The 16,995-nt window shown below is 49.2% G+C and overlaps 2 protein-coding genes across 2 annotated transcripts; one reads left to right on the top strand and one right to left on the bottom strand.

The window, feature by feature from the left end:
• Positions 1 to 10,635: 10,635 nt before the first annotated feature.
• Positions 10,636 to 13,215, bottom strand: MRPL46 (mitochondrial ribosomal protein L46). Its single transcript, XM_041418442.1, has 4 exons — positions 13,021 to 13,215; positions 12,488 to 12,680; positions 11,787 to 11,960; positions 10,636 to 11,068 (listed from the first exon to the last, which is right to left on the bottom strand). Exons 1-4 carry the CDS (start codon positions 13,213 to 13,215, stop codon positions 10,818 to 10,820), a joined length of 813 nt encoding a protein of 270 aa, XP_041274376.1. The 3' UTR covers positions 10,636 to 10,817.
• A 32-nt stretch (positions 13,216 to 13,247) lies between these two features.
• MRPS11 (mitochondrial ribosomal protein S11) lies at positions 13,248 to 16,920 on the top strand. Its single transcript, XM_041418443.1, has 6 exons — positions 13,248 to 13,327; positions 13,480 to 13,590; positions 13,827 to 13,916; positions 14,593 to 14,722; positions 16,068 to 16,133; positions 16,565 to 16,920. Exons 1-6 carry the CDS (start codon positions 13,281 to 13,283, stop codon positions 16,670 to 16,672), a joined length of 552 nt encoding a protein of 183 aa, XP_041274377.1. The 5' UTR covers positions 13,248 to 13,280; the 3' UTR covers positions 16,673 to 16,920.
• The last annotated feature ends 75 nt before the right edge of the window (positions 16,921 to 16,995 follow it).

The raw sequence follows: 16,995 nt of genomic DNA, 5'->3' as shown, positions 1-16,995 counted from the left end.
TACTCAAAAAGACCACCTCTAGGGAAGCTCACAGCCAAGGGCTTGGGTTTGCTGAGGTTACCCACACACTGACAGTCATGGGGGGTCAGGACTTGCAGGCTATGAAGTACAGGCAGGCTCTTGCAGCTTTCCACATGTGCATCAGGTTCCTTACACCTCCAGGTAGCTCACACACCTCTGGGGCTCCCAGAGCTAAGACCTGGCAGATACTGTCCTTGAGGACATGAAGTGCTCAAAGCCAGCAGACACAGCACCTTTATGAGGATCCTTTTGTATTCCAGCTAAAACCAGAAATGCAGTTTCTGAAAGAAAGTGAAAGACCCCCGCACATATATCCATGAGTGATCCAGCCTCTTCTGAGCAATCCAAGATCTCTCTCCACCATTACAGATGAGTGCAGACACTTGAGGATCCTCATGCATCCACTTTCCTGCTGCTACTTTAAAACCCACAGGACAGGGCAGCTGAAACACTAAAAGCCTCAATGTGGTCACTTTGGCAGGCCCAGGAGGTGGGCCAGTGCTCTCAGGCTGTCTGTCCTGCTGGTGGTGTTGGTGCTGTCTGAAAAGCAACATGTTTTTGAGGCAAACCAAGAGGTACAAACAGGAGAGGATCAGCAGGCTTGCAGGAATGCCCTGTTTTCCTTTGTACAGCTGCTGGGTCTTCTAATCAAGACTATCTGATACACTGATGTCATGCTGGTAATGGTATAACTCTATATCAGCCTAATGGCACAATGGGTTTACAAAAGGAGCAGGATATGCAGAAATATGCATTCATGCTTGCTAATCCTTCATAAGCCTGTAATCCTGATTTTCTTTTCCAAATAATAAGTGCAGATCTATTAAGATCTATCCCTATCACTAGCTGCATGCTAAATTCCCCTTTTCCTGCCTGGGATCTGCAGTGTCCCCTGCCCATGGTGGGGCAGGGGGTGACATGCCATCCCCAATAGCTCACAGCCCCTTGGGGTTTTTCCTTCACCTGTACCAGGGGCAGCAGAAGCAGCCACAGCTTCACTGCCATTCACCTTTCTGGAGGGTCTGAGGATGCCTTCTAGAGGGCATTTCTGCATCAAAATGAAATATATTTATTTACAAACATGCAAATAAGCAAGGGGATAACCAGCAGTGCTTGACAGCTTCCTCCATCCAGCCCTAGCATCCCCTTCTTGCCATTTGTGCCCCAGTACTGGCAAATCCCCACCTCCACCAGCATCTCCAGCCACAGACAGGTATTTCTCAGGAGTCTCGGTATCAAACTACATTTCACAACCATTCTCCAGCCCCTTCATAAAAACAACCTGGAAATAACCCTTTCAGGAGTGATAAAGTAAAAGTCACTAATTACACAATTAATTTATTCTGTGGCACTAATAAAAAAAATTAGTTTGTGTTACAAAGGAGGAGAAAAAAAGAAGAATCTAAGGATTTATTTAATTAAAGCTACAATGTATTGAAAAACCAAGTAATTGTAATGATACAGACAATGCTGAGATTGTATAATTAGTAATTCATTACCTACAGAAATGACACTTCTTTAGAGCTATAAATTTTCCTTTTTCTTGTTTTCCTTTTGTTTTTATTTGCATGCAGCTGTCTTCAGGGCACACAAATCATGGCAGCAAATTGCTGCATGGCACAGCAGCTGCCAGCCTGGTTCTGTGTGCATTTTTACCTGTGGGCAGAGGTGCTGTATTCTCACCTTCCTCATCCTGATCCCCACCGAGCAGCAGTCACAGAACTCCCTGCCTGTAACAACTGCTCACCACACCAAAAGCCCTGCAAAAAATGGGCAGCAGGGCAAATTTTGACTCTAGTTATGAAGAGTCACTGGGCCAGAGCTGACAGGCAGAACAGCTACAGCCTTCTGTGGAGGGAGTCGAGGCACAGACTGTTAGCCCAGTGCTATATATATATATTATGCTTATAAGTCCTGATGTTAACCAATGTTATATATATATTTTAAGTATTCATGTATTCACAGCCATAAAGGCCTTTTCTCTACTTGAGCTAAATTGTATAACCGTGACCTATTGTCCCAGAAGGCTTTTTATTCATGTTGAATGGGTACTGAGATTAGAGCGCTCCTTGGTAGTAGGTACAGAAGTGTTCTGGAGGAGACAGGAGAAGATGGATGGTTGTATTGAAGCTCAGCACAGAAACCAAAAACAGGAGAACCAAGCAGCTCTGCAGTCCAGCTGGCTTGGCATCTGAAAAATCAGATGTGGAGCTGGAGTGGGGACGACAGTGCCCAGCACACACCCCTCACTCACTCACATATCCCAGTTCTGGTAGCTCAAACTTCCCACAGGGATCCCTCACCACCCTCCAGTCCCATCTGTTCCTTGACCTGTGAGCCAGGGAGAGGGAGCCAGGTTGGGCTCTGTGGTGCTGTCCATGGCAATGCCTCACAAGTGCTCCACGCTGCACCTCTGATGGGCTGTCCCACCCTGCCCTGCCCCTCGGAGACAGCATTCCTGCTTGTACTGCCCCTGTTTATCAAACAGCACAAGTGCTCCGTGCCTCTCTGGTAGCCATGGAGCCTCCAGCCCACCACTGAGCACAGATGCACCCTGGCAGCTCCCAGTAAATATTCACAGGGAAACAAAACCTCCCTGGGAAAAACTCTGTGTCAGCATCCTGCACCCTCATCCCTCCCTGCCCAGCCAGGAGATCACAGCAAATCACATCAGTGAGACTGGCAGTTCCCTTGCTCTGATCTTAACCTTTATCCAAGGCCAGGGAACCCCTCTGGCTTTGAGTCTCATGGTCACACAGGCACAAGCAGTGAAATGCTCCCCGTCTGTCTGTTCATTCCCAGTGCGTGCCAAGGCCTCCCTCCAGTTCCTCAGAGACACGTTACTTCCACGTTCTCTTGGGAAGAAATCAGGGCAAGGCAGGCCTGGGTGCTGGTGCCAGGATGCAGGGTGACAGCCAGGGACGCTGGTGTCCCCTCGCTGGCTGTGACACTTCAGTCACTCCGACACAGTCAGGGTGGAAGCGGCAGCGAGCTGGCTGCTGGCTGCTACGCTGGTGCCAGATGGTGGATGAGATTAAAAGAATTTGATTTTCAAATAATCCATAAACCTGGCTGAGCTAATGTCGTTTCATATGCATTATCTTGTAATCCCAAGGAAGAGAACGTTTCAGAGCAAAGAGCCTTATTCTCCCTCCCTGCAAGGACTCTAACAAGCTAAAGATAATCCCCCTTTTGTTGGAAGGTGCTTACAGAGGACCTACAACACCCAGAGTGTGGCACAGCGGCTGTGGCTCTGGGAACAGTACAGCCAGGCACCTGGTACCATGGGTGCTGTCTTGTCTTGAGCTTCACAGAGGTGGGAGCAGCACCCAGCAGGGTCCAGGGACATGCTGAATACAGACCCCTGGCCACTAAAGAAGGGATTTTGCCACTCCTGCCTCCTAACTGTGCATGGGAGCACATGCTGCTGCATCCCTGGGGTAGAGTAGGGTGTATATATATTCTTCTAGGTGAGTCCACTTCTGTGTGTACTTTTGGGGATAAACCCCCCAGCCCAAGCCAAGTAAATCAAAAGCATGCTATGCCAGTCTGGAGAGAGGATCAGGCCCTCCCTAGTGACTAAGCCCACAGACAGAGTCTGGTGGCCACCCTCCCCCTCGCAAGGTGAGGGGCAGCATGTGGCTGAAACCCCCACACTGCCCTCTCCAAAGCAGCTGCTGCACAGCTAGGCTTATAAGAAATTCATCCGTAGGGATTTCTTGACTTCCCCTTGTTTGCATCAAGCACACACAATCAATTTTTGCCTCTATCCTTATTCCACATGGATGCACCCCTATCCCTCCCTAACCCCTGCACAGTGCCCTGGGCAGACCTGCCCTCCATCCACCCTCTCTCCTCAGATGCTGCTTGCCTGTCTCTGCCTCTTTCCCTGCACTAGAAGCTCCTTGGACTCTCCTGCTTCTTGTCAAGCCTCAGTGGAGCAAAACAACCATCTGCCAATCACTTGGGATTCTTCAACATAAGAGGTACAAGCTTGAACACAGCAGTTAAAAACTGTTGATCCTTATTCCATGCTCCAGGTTCCCACGCTGGAGTGAGCGAGAGCTAGAGCAGGAGGTTATTTTAAGGGGAAAGGGAAATAAAACTCCACTGGAAGGATTTCCCAGTCAGTGCCTGCCATCTAGTGCCTAGCACTGAGCTGTTTCACGGGCAGCAAGCAGCATCCACCTCCATCCTCAGGGGAATTTAGCTCTGAGATTAGAGCCAGCGACATTTGAGCATCAAGCTCCCAGCACTGATAATTCCCCACCATGCTCCTCACTCTGGGCCAGAGCTAGAGAATGGGTTTGGAGTCAAACAGCCCAAGTCCTGGTGGGAACTATCAGGGAAAACAGCATGGGAGTGAGAAGAGGTGATGCTGTGTGCCTGCCTGGGTTGTGACACCATGCCCAGCTACAAGAAGCTAACTAAATACAACACAGCTTGACTTGCTGCAAGCTGCTGCCTTCAAGGTCATGTCATCATCGTCAGCAGCTCCGATCAAAGCCCTGCACACAGGCATTGTGTGAAGAGTGGCACAGACAGGCTAAAAATAGGGAGGCAAATGGAAGCATGAGGGAAAAGGGTGAAGGGTGAGGCTTATCAGCTGTGCAGGAGAATGAAAACTTAGAGAAAATCAGTAAACAAACAAAAGAAATCAAGAAACAGTGATATTGTGACTTGGAATATTCTGGTGCTTGGACAAACCTCTGAAGATTCCCACCCAGTTCAATCCATGGACAATCACTGCAGCAGGAACACAGTCCCTGTCAAGTCCCTGTAGCTGGTGATTTTAACTTTGTTTTCAGTCAATCTCAGGAGCTGATGCTCTCCCTTCCTTCCTTCAGCAGGGATGTACCTGGAATCACCTTAGGGGGTGTCTGGCAGCTTTGTGTTCCTCTGAAAGGGTTCAGATAACTACCTACCCACCAGGGCAGGAGAGAACAGGCAAGACAGGTACAGCTCACCATAATCCTGTTAGCAGGCAGAGAAAATTAAGGGATATGAAATCCAGAAAGGTCTGGGACAGGTAATGCCCATCTTGCTCACTGCCTCCTGCCCCTGCTAGCCTCGGAGCCTCCGCCACTCTGGTGGAAGGCATAGTCTGCTGCACCACATTCCCTAAGGAGGGACAAGACTCGGTGTTGAGCTGCGAGTGCTGATGGAGCAGAGGCTGAAAAGTGGGTCCCCACGGGTCCTACCCCCTAAAATGTGGGACTCACTGCCCCTCCACACAGGGCACTGGTGGGATCAGACACCCTGAATGCCCAATTTCCCTCCTCTCCAAACCCCTTCATCTTGGCTGCCCACTCCCCACCAGACCCCTCTTTCCTCAAGCTCATCCAACATTTGCAGCCTGTGCCGCTTGGTAGCAGCCCAGTTTGGGAAGCAGCTGCGGTTCTGCAGAGGGGAGCTTTGGGTCTGACACAAACGGGCTGCACCGGGCATTTGGAAAGGGCAGGCGGGGCAGGGCAGCAGCTTCCGAACCCGCAGAACCAGATTTACTGATTAGCACATGGCTCCGATTTTCCTCCAATGCTTCCAGAAAAGCAATAGGCAACATTAACAAAGGGATTACTCAGAATTCAAAAGTAAATGGGATTTGTGACCCATTATATTAACTGGGGGTTGGGGAAAGCTCTACAGAGAGAGAATACTGCCAGCAGGTCACCAAACCAATTATTAAGAGCTCACAGATCACGAAACTAGATATATACACACATCAAGATAAATTTCTATTTGCCTGCAGAAGCAGGACGCTGGCTGAGCCACCCTCCAAACCCAGTGTGTTTTTTTCTATGTGCCCATTAAACCTGGATTATACCTAGTTTTTTTTCCCCAATAATTCACTCACCCCACAGGTTTACTGCTGAGAAATAACATTTGGGAGGGTAAAACCTGAAAGGAGAAATGTAATGGGTATAATTACTTTGATAGATGAGAGAGAGCAGAAAGCAGGCAGGCAGCAGCAGTGCTGGCCCATGCCTCATGTCATGATGTCCCCAATCTCCCTCTGCCCAGATGCCTGAGAGGAAGAGCAGCCCCTCAGAAGACAATCTGCCTTCAATATCAACTATCATCTTAAGCTCCAACAGAGTTCAGCTTAAAATTCAAACTGTTAGCTGAAAAAACTTTTCCTCACTTTTGCATCAGTTAATTATGAAATTGGATGCTCAGCAGCCAGGTAAAGAGCCAGTTGCTGGTAGTGCACAGTCCTGCTCCTGGAGTGGGCTGTGATGGTGAGTCCTAAAGCCCCACATTCTCTCCCTGAAGGCTTCATTGCTGTGCCTCAGTTTTGAAGCTTCATTTTAATATTGCTGAAAGACCCTTCATAATTCAATTGAGAAATGCCCCTGGGTCTTCAAGCATTGCTTATGAAGTCCTGACAAAGGATTTTATATCCCACAAGATCTGTTAGGGAAAAGCCTTGACAGCAAAGCTGGAAGGTAGCTGGAACTACCTAAAGGGGGTTCCTGCTGTCAGCATTTCACACTGACCTCAAAAATTCCTGGCTTTCCTTTTTGAGGGATTGATGTCAAGGATTGGGTAGTATCAACAAAGCTTCTGGGGAAATTTTACCCTGAGTACAAGTTTCCCAGCAGCATCCCTTATTTTATTTCCATTGTTATTTTTGCAGAGATTCACTCAAGCCTTCCCTCCTGACTGCCCCACTCTGGGTCTTTCCAACATGCTGGTTATACCAACCCACAGGAGTTTCACAAGAAAAGGGAGGAAAAAGGTATCCTCAAAAACAAAAGTATGGGATCTAGTCCACTCATGCCACTGGGGACCTCAAGCAGATTTCCCACCCAACTTTCTGCTGGGTTTCTGGGCTGCCAAGAGCAGAGCAGCCCATGCTGCATCCCCTGCAGGCAGCAGAGCACAGCAGGAAAGGGAAGCACCTGCACAAAAATTCCTTCCAAAGAGAGATATCCCTTCCAACACAAGAATGGGAGCTTGAACATAAAGGCAAAGGGACTGATGCTGCTGGAGATGATTCATCCTCCAGGACAGGGAGTGAGCCCAAAGGCTGCAGCAGCTGGGACAGCACAATTCCCACTGTCCCTGAGTCAGCTCACTCTGGCCTGGCAGTCAGGGATGCCTCAGGATGCTACCTGCACCCCCAGCATGCATCCCTGCTCATGATTGTATTTGGGAGAACAGCATCTCTCCTCCTACAGGTTTTCAGAGAGCAGGAAGAGGTGTAACCTGCGGCTCCAAAGACCTCTCCCAGCTCCACATGTATTTATCTTCCCAGTTTTGAAGTCTTTCATTGCTTGGGGCAATGAAGGAGCCAGAAAGAGCAACAGACAGCAGCTTCCCATTACGTGTGAAAGTGTGAGGTTCTGAACAGTTCAAACTATCACAAAACATATGAGCAAGGCTCTGCTTAGAGAGCACCAACCCCCAAAACTTACACAGACAAGGACAGATATCAGCTATGGAACAATTTTGTAAAAGTAAAGGCTGTATCTGTGAAGCTGAGAAGTGTTTTTATTAGGACTTGTTATTTCTTCTCCACTGGAGGGGAGTGCTAGTGTCAACATGCCACAAAGAAAACCCTCAGCTCTCTCTTCTAACACGGTGGCTTAAGCAATGGTTTAGATGCCAGTGCTTTAGAATGCAACTGCTCCTTCCATTTGTGTCTGCTACTGGACTGCATCACACCAGGATCAGGATATCTTGAGATGCTTCCTTCCCCTTGGAGATAAAAAGGATGAGGCGTTTTGTGTATGATCCTGAAGAATGGAAGCATCCTATGCCAAAAATGGCTTTGAGGAGCAGAAAGCCTCTGCCACTTGAGCAGTCAGGAGCCTCCTCTCTGGTGTGCACAGTCAGGAGCGGGTAACAGCAGCACAGATCTTACCTGGGACTGCTTAGATAACCTCCCATTGTGCTCTCAAAGCGAGGAGTTACGGGTCCTTTCCAAAACTCCTCTCTGCAGTACACACTTCACAGGAGAGCTCTTCAACTGATCTCACCCTGCCTTGCACTGAAGAGCCACAACAAACTCAGTTTCTTTCCCAGGCACGTGCTGCAGCCACAGGTTCTGGCAGAGATCTCATGGGAGGGAATTTTGCTACTGGACTGCATCACACCAGGGTCAGGATATCTTGAGATGCTTCCTTCCCCTTGGAGATAGAAAGGATGTCAAGGTGAGAAAAACCCTCTGGGGTTTGGGTGCACACATGATCCAGCCTCCCTCAACACCCAGACAAACACTCTGGTGGCTCTCCATCACATTTGCAAGGGGAGTTTTGTGTTTCACGTTCAACAGAAGTAAAATGCTCCCCTTGATCTGTGCTGGACTGCAGCAGCTCTCTCACAGTCCCAACTCCACAGGTTTCTTCTGCTCTCTCAAGCTTTGTGCTGCCCTTTCAGCAGTTACCAGCAAAATATATCCCACCAGCCTGCTCAGACTTCTGCACCTCCGAGTATGGGAATAGGTTCACGCTGAGTAGGAAGACAGCCTGCAGCCACCAAGTTCCCAAAGGAAAAGAACAGCCTCAGTGACCTACTGCAGGAGTCTGGGAGTAGGGGAAATGAGAAGATTCAAACCATCCTCAAGGATGCTCCAGCTTCCCTCTCCCCAAGGCTGGGGAAGAAAAGAGAGCACACAGGAGAACTGAGCAAAAGCCTCTGAGTGCAGGATCTGTGATTGTTTGCAGCAACTGGCTGAGTGGCTTTAAATAAAATCAACTACAAGAAAAATAAAAATAATTTAAATAAATAAATAGATGGTGCTGTTCCTACAAAGACTGCAAGAAGGAATTTTTGTTTCAGGTGGTGAGAAAACACTTTCAGCTTTCAAAAAAGACCAAACTTCTCACACACATGCTACGTGTAAGAAGGTCTGAGGACAAGGGAAAAACATTAAAAAATGAAGGATGCTGTTGATTCTGACCTTTCCACTGCTGAAGGAGCTACACATCTCTCAGCACAGACAATGCCAAAAGATTTGCAGCTTGAGTAATCCAGAAATAGGAAGTGCCTGGGTCTGAAGATCAGCAAGGTTTCAGTACAGCCTTTTCTTTCATTTGTGCTGTCTTTTGGGAACAAGCACAGGTTAAACAGCATTTTCTGTGCTTTGAAAGTTTTGTCCCAGCAATAAAAAACTTGCCTTAGTGTGGGAAACAGGGCAGACTCTTTAGCTAAGGGCATGTGTTAAGCCTGTGGCCACAAGGTCTCCACTGCATCTTCTGGAGCCAGTGACAGCCTGAAACAAGAGTGGCAGAGAAAACTTGTACTGGCTGCACCCATGATCCTGCACAGGAGGGGCACAGCCTGAGGGGAAGGACTCACCTCCCCCTGCTTCAGGAGCTCCCAGTCCTGGAGAAGGCAACGGGCCTCCCTTCAGCAGTGCTGACCTCAAAAGGCAGCCAAAAATCTGCAGTCTTTCAGGCACATGTTCTGCTCCACATTTATTTCCTCTTTGCCACTGCTCTCTGCTGCAGACTCAGTCTCCTTGCCAGGCCTGTGAGGATGCTTCCAGGAGCCAAGTTTTGTTGGTAATTTATGGCAAACCTGCAGCTCCCAAACTGTCCAGCATTGGAAAATAGAAGGTTGCTGTGCTACCCTTCACCCCAATGGCTTGCAGAGTGATTAAGGATAACTTTAATTTGAAGCCTAGAGCTCAACAGCTCCCAAAGGATTGTTAAAGTACACACAGCAATCTTCAGTTCCACCTCTGGAGTCCAAACTCTCTCTGGATGATTTATGGCAGTTATTTCCTCCCTCTCTCCCTGCTGTTGGAGGAAGCTCATTCCCTGCGAAGTCCAGCAGCACTCTTGACTACTGAACAGCAACATTTACAACCAGAAAAAACCTCCAACAACAGAACTAGCCCCAGAGGGCCAAGACAGCACCACATAAGCCCAGAATAGATCTTCTAATAAAGAAACTGGGCTAATAGGGTCAGGCTACCTGAGGCAGACCCAGCTGTGTTGGTTAGCAGTGCTGGCCTGATGCAGTGGGAATGGGAGCCAAGAACTCCCTAGAGACACCTTTGAGGCTGCTCCCATCACCTTTGAGGCTGCTCCCATGAGACAGCAATGCTAAAGCACCTTCCCCTCCCAGGAAAAATGAGCCTCCCAGCCCAGAGAGCAGCTGCTGTAGCTGTTATCCTCCCTCACTGTCTGCTGCTGTAACCTGAGGCTCACAGGGAGGCAGTGTGAGCGGGAAGGCAGATGCCTATTCCTCATGGATCCGTGTCCTCCATGGCCACTGTGCATCACAGACTCCCGGCAGAGGCAGCTAACACTAGAAGTTAACAAGCTGTGAATATCCCTGCTTACATCTCTCCAGAAACCCATCCTGTCCTGTCTGGTGTTCAGGAGAGCCTGTTCCCACCTGGACACACAGATAACCCCCCAGTGCTGCCCTTATCAGAGAGCAGGTACCAGTGATAAGCATTAGCTACAGCAAGGAGAAACCCTCTGAGGCTGAGCCTGTGGCAGGAGTCTGGAGAGGAAAGCAAACCTTCTGGGTACCACAGCCCCAGGGAAACACACTCTTGGGAGAGGAAAGGATCACAACGTGCATTTCCAGAAGAGGTGGAGGAGGAGAATTTAACAAGAGCAAAGAACTCCCTCAGGAAAGCTTCACTTCCAAGTATAGATTTTAATATTTATTCAGTACAGGGCCAGCGAAGAGAACTGGGAAATAAAGCAAAGGCAAATTATCCTCCAGAGCCCAAGTGAACATCTCATACACCCAGACCATGCAAAGCAGCAGCTGTGCTCCTCCCTGGAGCCACGTCCCACGCCTTCCCCATCTGCTGGAGCACAGGCCATTGCTCACAAGTCCAGGAGGAATCGATTGACTTTTTTCAGGTATTCTGACTTCAGGTAATCTCCCAGCTCCTTCTTTGTGACCCACAGGCAATCTGCCTTCGGCTCTGCCTGGGACAAATCACTGCTTTGGAGGAAGGCTTTGTAGAAGAAGACTTTGGCTCCCACGTTATTCTCAGTTCTGATGGCCCTGGGGAATTTATACTTGTAAATCCCATATGGTGCATTCCCCAGGACTTTGGCTTGAATGTGATCTCCTGCAAGAAGGCAGCAATCAAGAGAAAGAGAGTAAGACATAAGAACACAGAGTAACAATAACTGCTCCCCGGTATAACAACAACACAGCATAAGCCCTTCCTTGTATGTGGCTCAGACTGACTGTTTCCTCTTTGGCAGAAATACTGACAACTGTGAAAAAAATGGTTTTTTCTCGAGTAACAATAACTGCTCCCCGGTATAACAACAACACAGCTTAGGCTATTCCTTGTATGGTTCAGACTGACTGCTCCCTCTTTGGCAGAAACACTGACAACTGTGAAAAAACTGTTTTTTTCTTATGAGAAAACCAGCTCATTTAGAGACCAGAAAGTCCTCTCAGTGGGAGAGGGAGAAGGGAAGGAGAAGGTATCCAGCTTTGCCAATCTTGAGTGAAAAGCAAGGACACGTGTTTGCCATCATCACCCATCTGCCACAAAAGCTACTACAGGGCAACAAGAGGGAAAAAGAAGCCCAAAGCAATCCCAGACATACAGGGGTGTCTGGTGATACCCCAAAAGGGACCATGATGGGCAGACATGGCACTGCTGCTGCTGGCAGCCAGAGATCCCAACTCCCAGTGTGCCAGCCCTCTGCCACGACATGCTTTTTCCCAGCAGATGGGAGAAGATTTCACTACAGCAGATGGCAAATTTCGCTCAGACAGGGCACTGGAAGAAAACCAGTGGGACAAACAAGAGGGAGGGTCAAGCTACACACCCAAAAACGTAGCCATGGCTCGCTCAGCTGTGCTCCGTAGCGTCTCTCCAGGCTGCCACTCCACTTGAGGCAGGAGCCACAGCTCCTGGTTACCAATTTTCTGTTTCACCAGAAGCATCAGGTTGCTGTCCAGCTTCCTGTTCAACGATGTTCGATCGTTGCTTTTATCAGCATCTGCCAAAAACCAACACGTGCTGGAAACAAAGTCTCCTGGCAGCATGCTCTGACCCCCTTGGTTATCAACCCTCTGTGTCTCACACTCAGAAACAATACACAAATGTGGATACATGGAATAAGACAAAAATCTAGACAGGAATGCGCTCAGTCACTCTAGAAGTCATTGCAGGATTCAGCTGCTGTTTTCCTTTACAGAAGGACTGTATAATAAGCAGCCTGGATCTCCACCTTCACAAAACTCAACAAGAGCACTAAGCAGAGCTTGGGAACCAAATGACCAAACATTTCTCTTGTCTGGAAACAACATCTATTTTCATCGCTTTGCCCTGGTGTACATACACATTTTTGCAGCACAGGGACACTAATTTCCCTGTCAGACTGTTAATTGCACATGTGCTGCCACAGAGTCAAGACTCTATTTAAAACAAGCCAAAAAAAGAGACCCAAAATTGGCTTCCTTTTACTAAATTGCATTCTGGCAAACCATCTGGGTAGCCTCACCCACCATGGACTCCAGGCTGTACCTGTTATCCGCGGGGCAGCTTTGAACTGCAGAAACTTCTGCTCCCACTTCTCCTCCAGGTCTTGAGCCATGATGACCGTCTTGCCACGAGCCTCATCCTCATCATACAAGCTTTCCATCTTCCTCTTGAGCTGCTCCTCCTCCTCCAGCTTACGCATTTCATGATCTGAATACAGGCTCTTCTCCAGCTCTATCTAGAAAAGCAACATAAAGTATTCTTAAGCCACAAGCACTGTAGGTATTAGCAAGCAGAATTAAATTATTTCCAACGCAGCAAAAGCAAGGCAATAGGAATTTCCTGAGGTCCAGCAGCGCTTCTCTGCTTGCAGCAGGAGCGTGTGACAGGGACAGCAACACCACGGAGGTGACCATGGGGACACCACCAACACCCCCGAGAGGCGCTGCAAATCGCACGCAGAGCACTCGGGGAGCAACACCACAGACGGTGCGTGCAAGGCCACCAGCCCTGATGCTCCTCTCCCCTCATGCCTGAGGGCGCCATTTCTCCATCAACACCCCCACAGCCTCCTCTACCTGCTCCATGAGCGCCGCCACTTCTTCCTCCTCCTTTTCCAGAGGCTGCGTGATTCGGGGAAGCCTCAACAAGCACATCGCCCCGAAAAGCTTCCACGGGCGCCGCGCTGCAGCGCTACAAACCCAGCGAGCGCTGCCCGCCGCCCTCGGCCGCAGGGGCGCCGCCATGGCGCGCGCCCCACAATGCCCCGCCATGTCCCCTCCTCGCTCCCGGCGTGCTCCGCGGCCGCCGCTCCCCGCCGCGGGTCGGAGCCGCCGCCATGAGCGCGGCCGTGGCGCTGGCCGGGCAACGCGTGCTGGGCTGGGGGTGAGCGGACAGGGCGGGACGGGCTGTGGGGAGCGGGGGGACAGCGAGGGGATAGCGGGGAGGCCCCCCTGTCGCAGCGAGGTGGCCGCTGGGGGCTTCCCGCTGTCGCTAGAGCCGATCCCCCCAGCGCTCACCGGCGGTTGTCTCCTCAGGGGCCGCGCCGCCGCCCTGTGCCGCGGGCTCCGCACCGGCCCCCCGAGGCTGCGGGACGTGGCGGGGGCGGCTGCCAAGGAGACGGAGAAGCAGAGCGCGACCGAGCCGAGGTGAGAGCCGAGGCCAGGCCGCGCCGGGAGGGCGCTGCCATCTGCCTCTTGCTGCGAGGTTTTATCGCTTTCCGTGGGTTTTCAGCCGAGGGAGGGGAGGGAGCCACTTGACTCAATCAGAAACGCAGCTTGTGTTTTTCGGAGGCTTGATCGCTTCTTTCTTTATTTCCCGATATGAAATGAAACTTTGTAATATTTAAAGAGTGAGGCCTGATAACTCTTACTTTGCTCCTCAGCTCTTTAATCCTGCAGAGGAACTCCATGAGATGGGATGGCAAGGTTTATGAAGAGGTCCCGATAGCTCACATCAAAGCAACGTACAACAAGTAAGCAAATGAGCTGCTCCATTCCTGCTCTCGTGTGAAATCAAAGCTTAGAACCCGGGGTTTGGCCTGTCATCATTTTGATCTAAAGGCTCAGAGAAAAACAGCCAAGGGAGTGGTGTTCATGGCTGGGAAGATGATACTGACTTAAACTTCAGTGATGTTCAGGGAGCATACCTGTTCTTGGAGTGTCTTAAAGCAGTGAGATTGTTTTTATATATTTTGATTACATCCTGATATGAATAATCAGATGCTGATAGTTTTAACAGCAGGTTACTTCCAGCCCACTGCTCTACCACTATTTCTGTGCAGGTGTTGAAAAAATTACCATATTCTCCATGAGACAGTTGTGTTTCATCAGTGATTGCTCCTGTGATATGTTACTGCTTAAGGCTCTTTCAAGTTCTAGAAGTGTTTTGTGCATTTTTTTTAAATAGAAGAGATAAAATGCAGTGAGAGGTGGATCTGGAAGGGCTGAGTGAGATAAAGGACACCTTCTCTAGGAAGGTTCTGCCAGGGTCTGTAAGATGACCAGGTCACTGCTGGGTGGTCTCTGCAGTGGGTTTGAGTGGGATACTTTGAGAGAAGTCCTGCAGTTATGCCAGTAAGGTGAGTGACAAACTGGAGAATACAGCTTTGTTCCAGCTTGCTTCTTCCCTTTGCCCCTGTCCCTCCGCAGCACGCACATCCAGGTGGTGAGCTTTGACAACCAGCCGTTCTCCCGCACGTCCTGCGGCACAGAGGGCTTCCAGAACGCCAAGAAGGGCACTGCCATCGCAGCACAGACCGCGGCCATGGCAGCGGCAGTGGTGAGTGCCCACCCCCATCCCCTCTCCAGAGGGGAGCTCTGGCTGCCTGCCCCTGCACCTGGGCACAGCCCTGGCTCGCAGGCAGCACTGTGGTGCTGGAAAAACATCCCAAGTTTCGTTTGCGTGCAGACAAAGTGTGTTTGAAAGAAGTGTTAGAAATACCCCAAGTGGGAGCTGAGCTGTGCAGGTTGTGATTGGAAATGTATGATTGTAACTTGGAGCCTGTCCTTTCCTAGCACCGCTCTGCATAGCCTCCTAAGTGAACATTTCTCAGTCATTTGGGGAATGTAGACCTTGAATCAGCAGCAGTTCAAGTTTTGCACCGTAGGGGACTGAGAAGTAGCTGCAGTTATTGTCTGGATATTTTATATCTGCTCTCTGCCACAGAACTGAGCTCCAGCCAGCAGTTCCAGTCAGAGAGAGTGATGTTCTTGCACCTGTTCATTCCAGCTGCATATCGTTTATTATAACTCTTTCTGAAAAAAATCATGTGGGTGTCCAGGTGGAGGAGACAAGGCTGGCTGTGTCACGATCCTCATTACAGCAGAATGAGGCAAGGTTAAACTGAAAATCCTTACCCTAAATTAGGTGGAACTCACTTCAGCCTTTCATGCCGGAGGAGTTTGGTGCCACTACTGGCCAATAGCTTATTGTGGTTGACTCAGAGGGATATAAGAACATCTTCACTATTAATCTGTGCTCGTTGGAGCCTCATAATAGCTGTGTAGCTGTGCTTGGACAGATTTATTCTGTCACTGTTGAAGTAGTTAGTACGTTAATTGCATCAGAGCACAATGAGAAAGAGAGCCAGAGGATCTCCCTCCACGTGGTGGCAGCAGGGCTGTGCTGTACAGCAGTTCTTCATTTCCAGTTTGAAAGCCCCTAGAATTTTTGCCCTGGAGGTGCAGACTCCTGCACAGCAAATCTAAAGCTTGCCTGCTCTTCTCATTTGCCCTCCAGAAAGAATCCACTGCTCACAGGAGAGAAGTCGCCACATTAGAGAAGGGCAAACAACTTAGAATTAGTCATTGTTAGTCCCTTGCCACTTCAGTCGCGTATCCATGGATATGTCCTTTTTTGCTCCGGCTTTAGGTCACAGATAGTTTGATTTGAGAGCTCTCTCTGTGTGCAGAGCTCACGGTCTAGCACAGAAGTTCTCTTGAACTGCCATGGCCATACCCTGTACCTCCTTTGCTCTTAGCATCTCTGCAGTAATCCCCATATATGTCTTCTGTATCCATTACCTAATCTTTATTTTTACTTAAGTACTATTATGAAAATGAAAGACACCAGGGGAGCCAGAATTTTTGTCAGAGAGAACATTTACCAGTTGTTCTTTTCACAGAAAGCACGTGGGAAGGGTGTGTTGCATGTGCGAGTCATGGTGAAAGGACTGGGACCAGGACGCAAAGTAGGTGTTGGAGTTTCTTTTCCATACATTATTTTCTCAGCTGTCATGGATGTTTTCTAAATTCAGGCTCGTTTCAATTAACTTGTTTTTTCTGAAGCTGATATAAAGGATTCCTCACCCAAGTGCCCAGTAATGAATTTTTAGAGTCATTATAATTTTAGAGTAATACCATGTTGGAGGTAGAATAAAAGCTGTATTTGGGGTTTCTTATGGCCAAAGTAGGAAAATCAGTAGGAACACTCAAGAAAGGACTAGAGCAGATAAGTTTAAACTGGGTTTTCTGATATGAGTTACTTACTTTTAAGAATTAAGAAGTGAGAAGCATTGGAGCAAGTTGATTTTCAGATGGGGGATGAAACTGTTTTGCCCTGAGCTTTTCCCTTCTCTGCTGTCCTGTGTGTTGATAGCTGTCATCTGCTGTCTCCTTGCAGGCTGCCATCAAGGGGCTGACGATGGGAGGTTTGGAGATCATCTCCATCACCGACAATAGCCCGGTCCCCCACAACGGCTGCCGCCCCCGGAAAGCCAGGAGAGTGTGAGGGGCAGTGCAAGGGACACACAGCTTTCAGTTCATCAGGGACTGAGTTGAATGTTGCTTCTGTGACTGATTCTGGAAGGCCACCCTCCCTGGAAATACTTGTTGAGGGAAGCTTGGAGAGACCATGCTGAGCCTTGAAAATGCAGGAGGCGGAAGCTGCTGGTGAAAGCAGGAATCCGTGTATTCCCTTAGTGGGAAGCCTGTTGTCTACAAAGTTTGTTGATTAAAATGTTGGTCTTTTGACAGCCATTCCTGCTGTGTTCCCAGAAGTATTTTGGCTTATTACTGCCTTTCAACTGCTCTCTTCCTCTTACCACCATATGT

The sequence above is a fragment of the Onychostruthus taczanowskii genome, unplaced genomic scaffold (assembly GCF_017590055.1).
Source record: "Onychostruthus taczanowskii isolate IOZ18803 unplaced genomic scaffold, ASM1759005v1 scaffold6, whole genome shotgun sequence".
Lineage (NCBI taxonomy): Eukaryota > Metazoa > Chordata > Aves > Passeriformes > Passeridae > Onychostruthus > Onychostruthus taczanowskii.
This window is presented reverse-complemented; position numbering and strand designations above follow the sequence as displayed.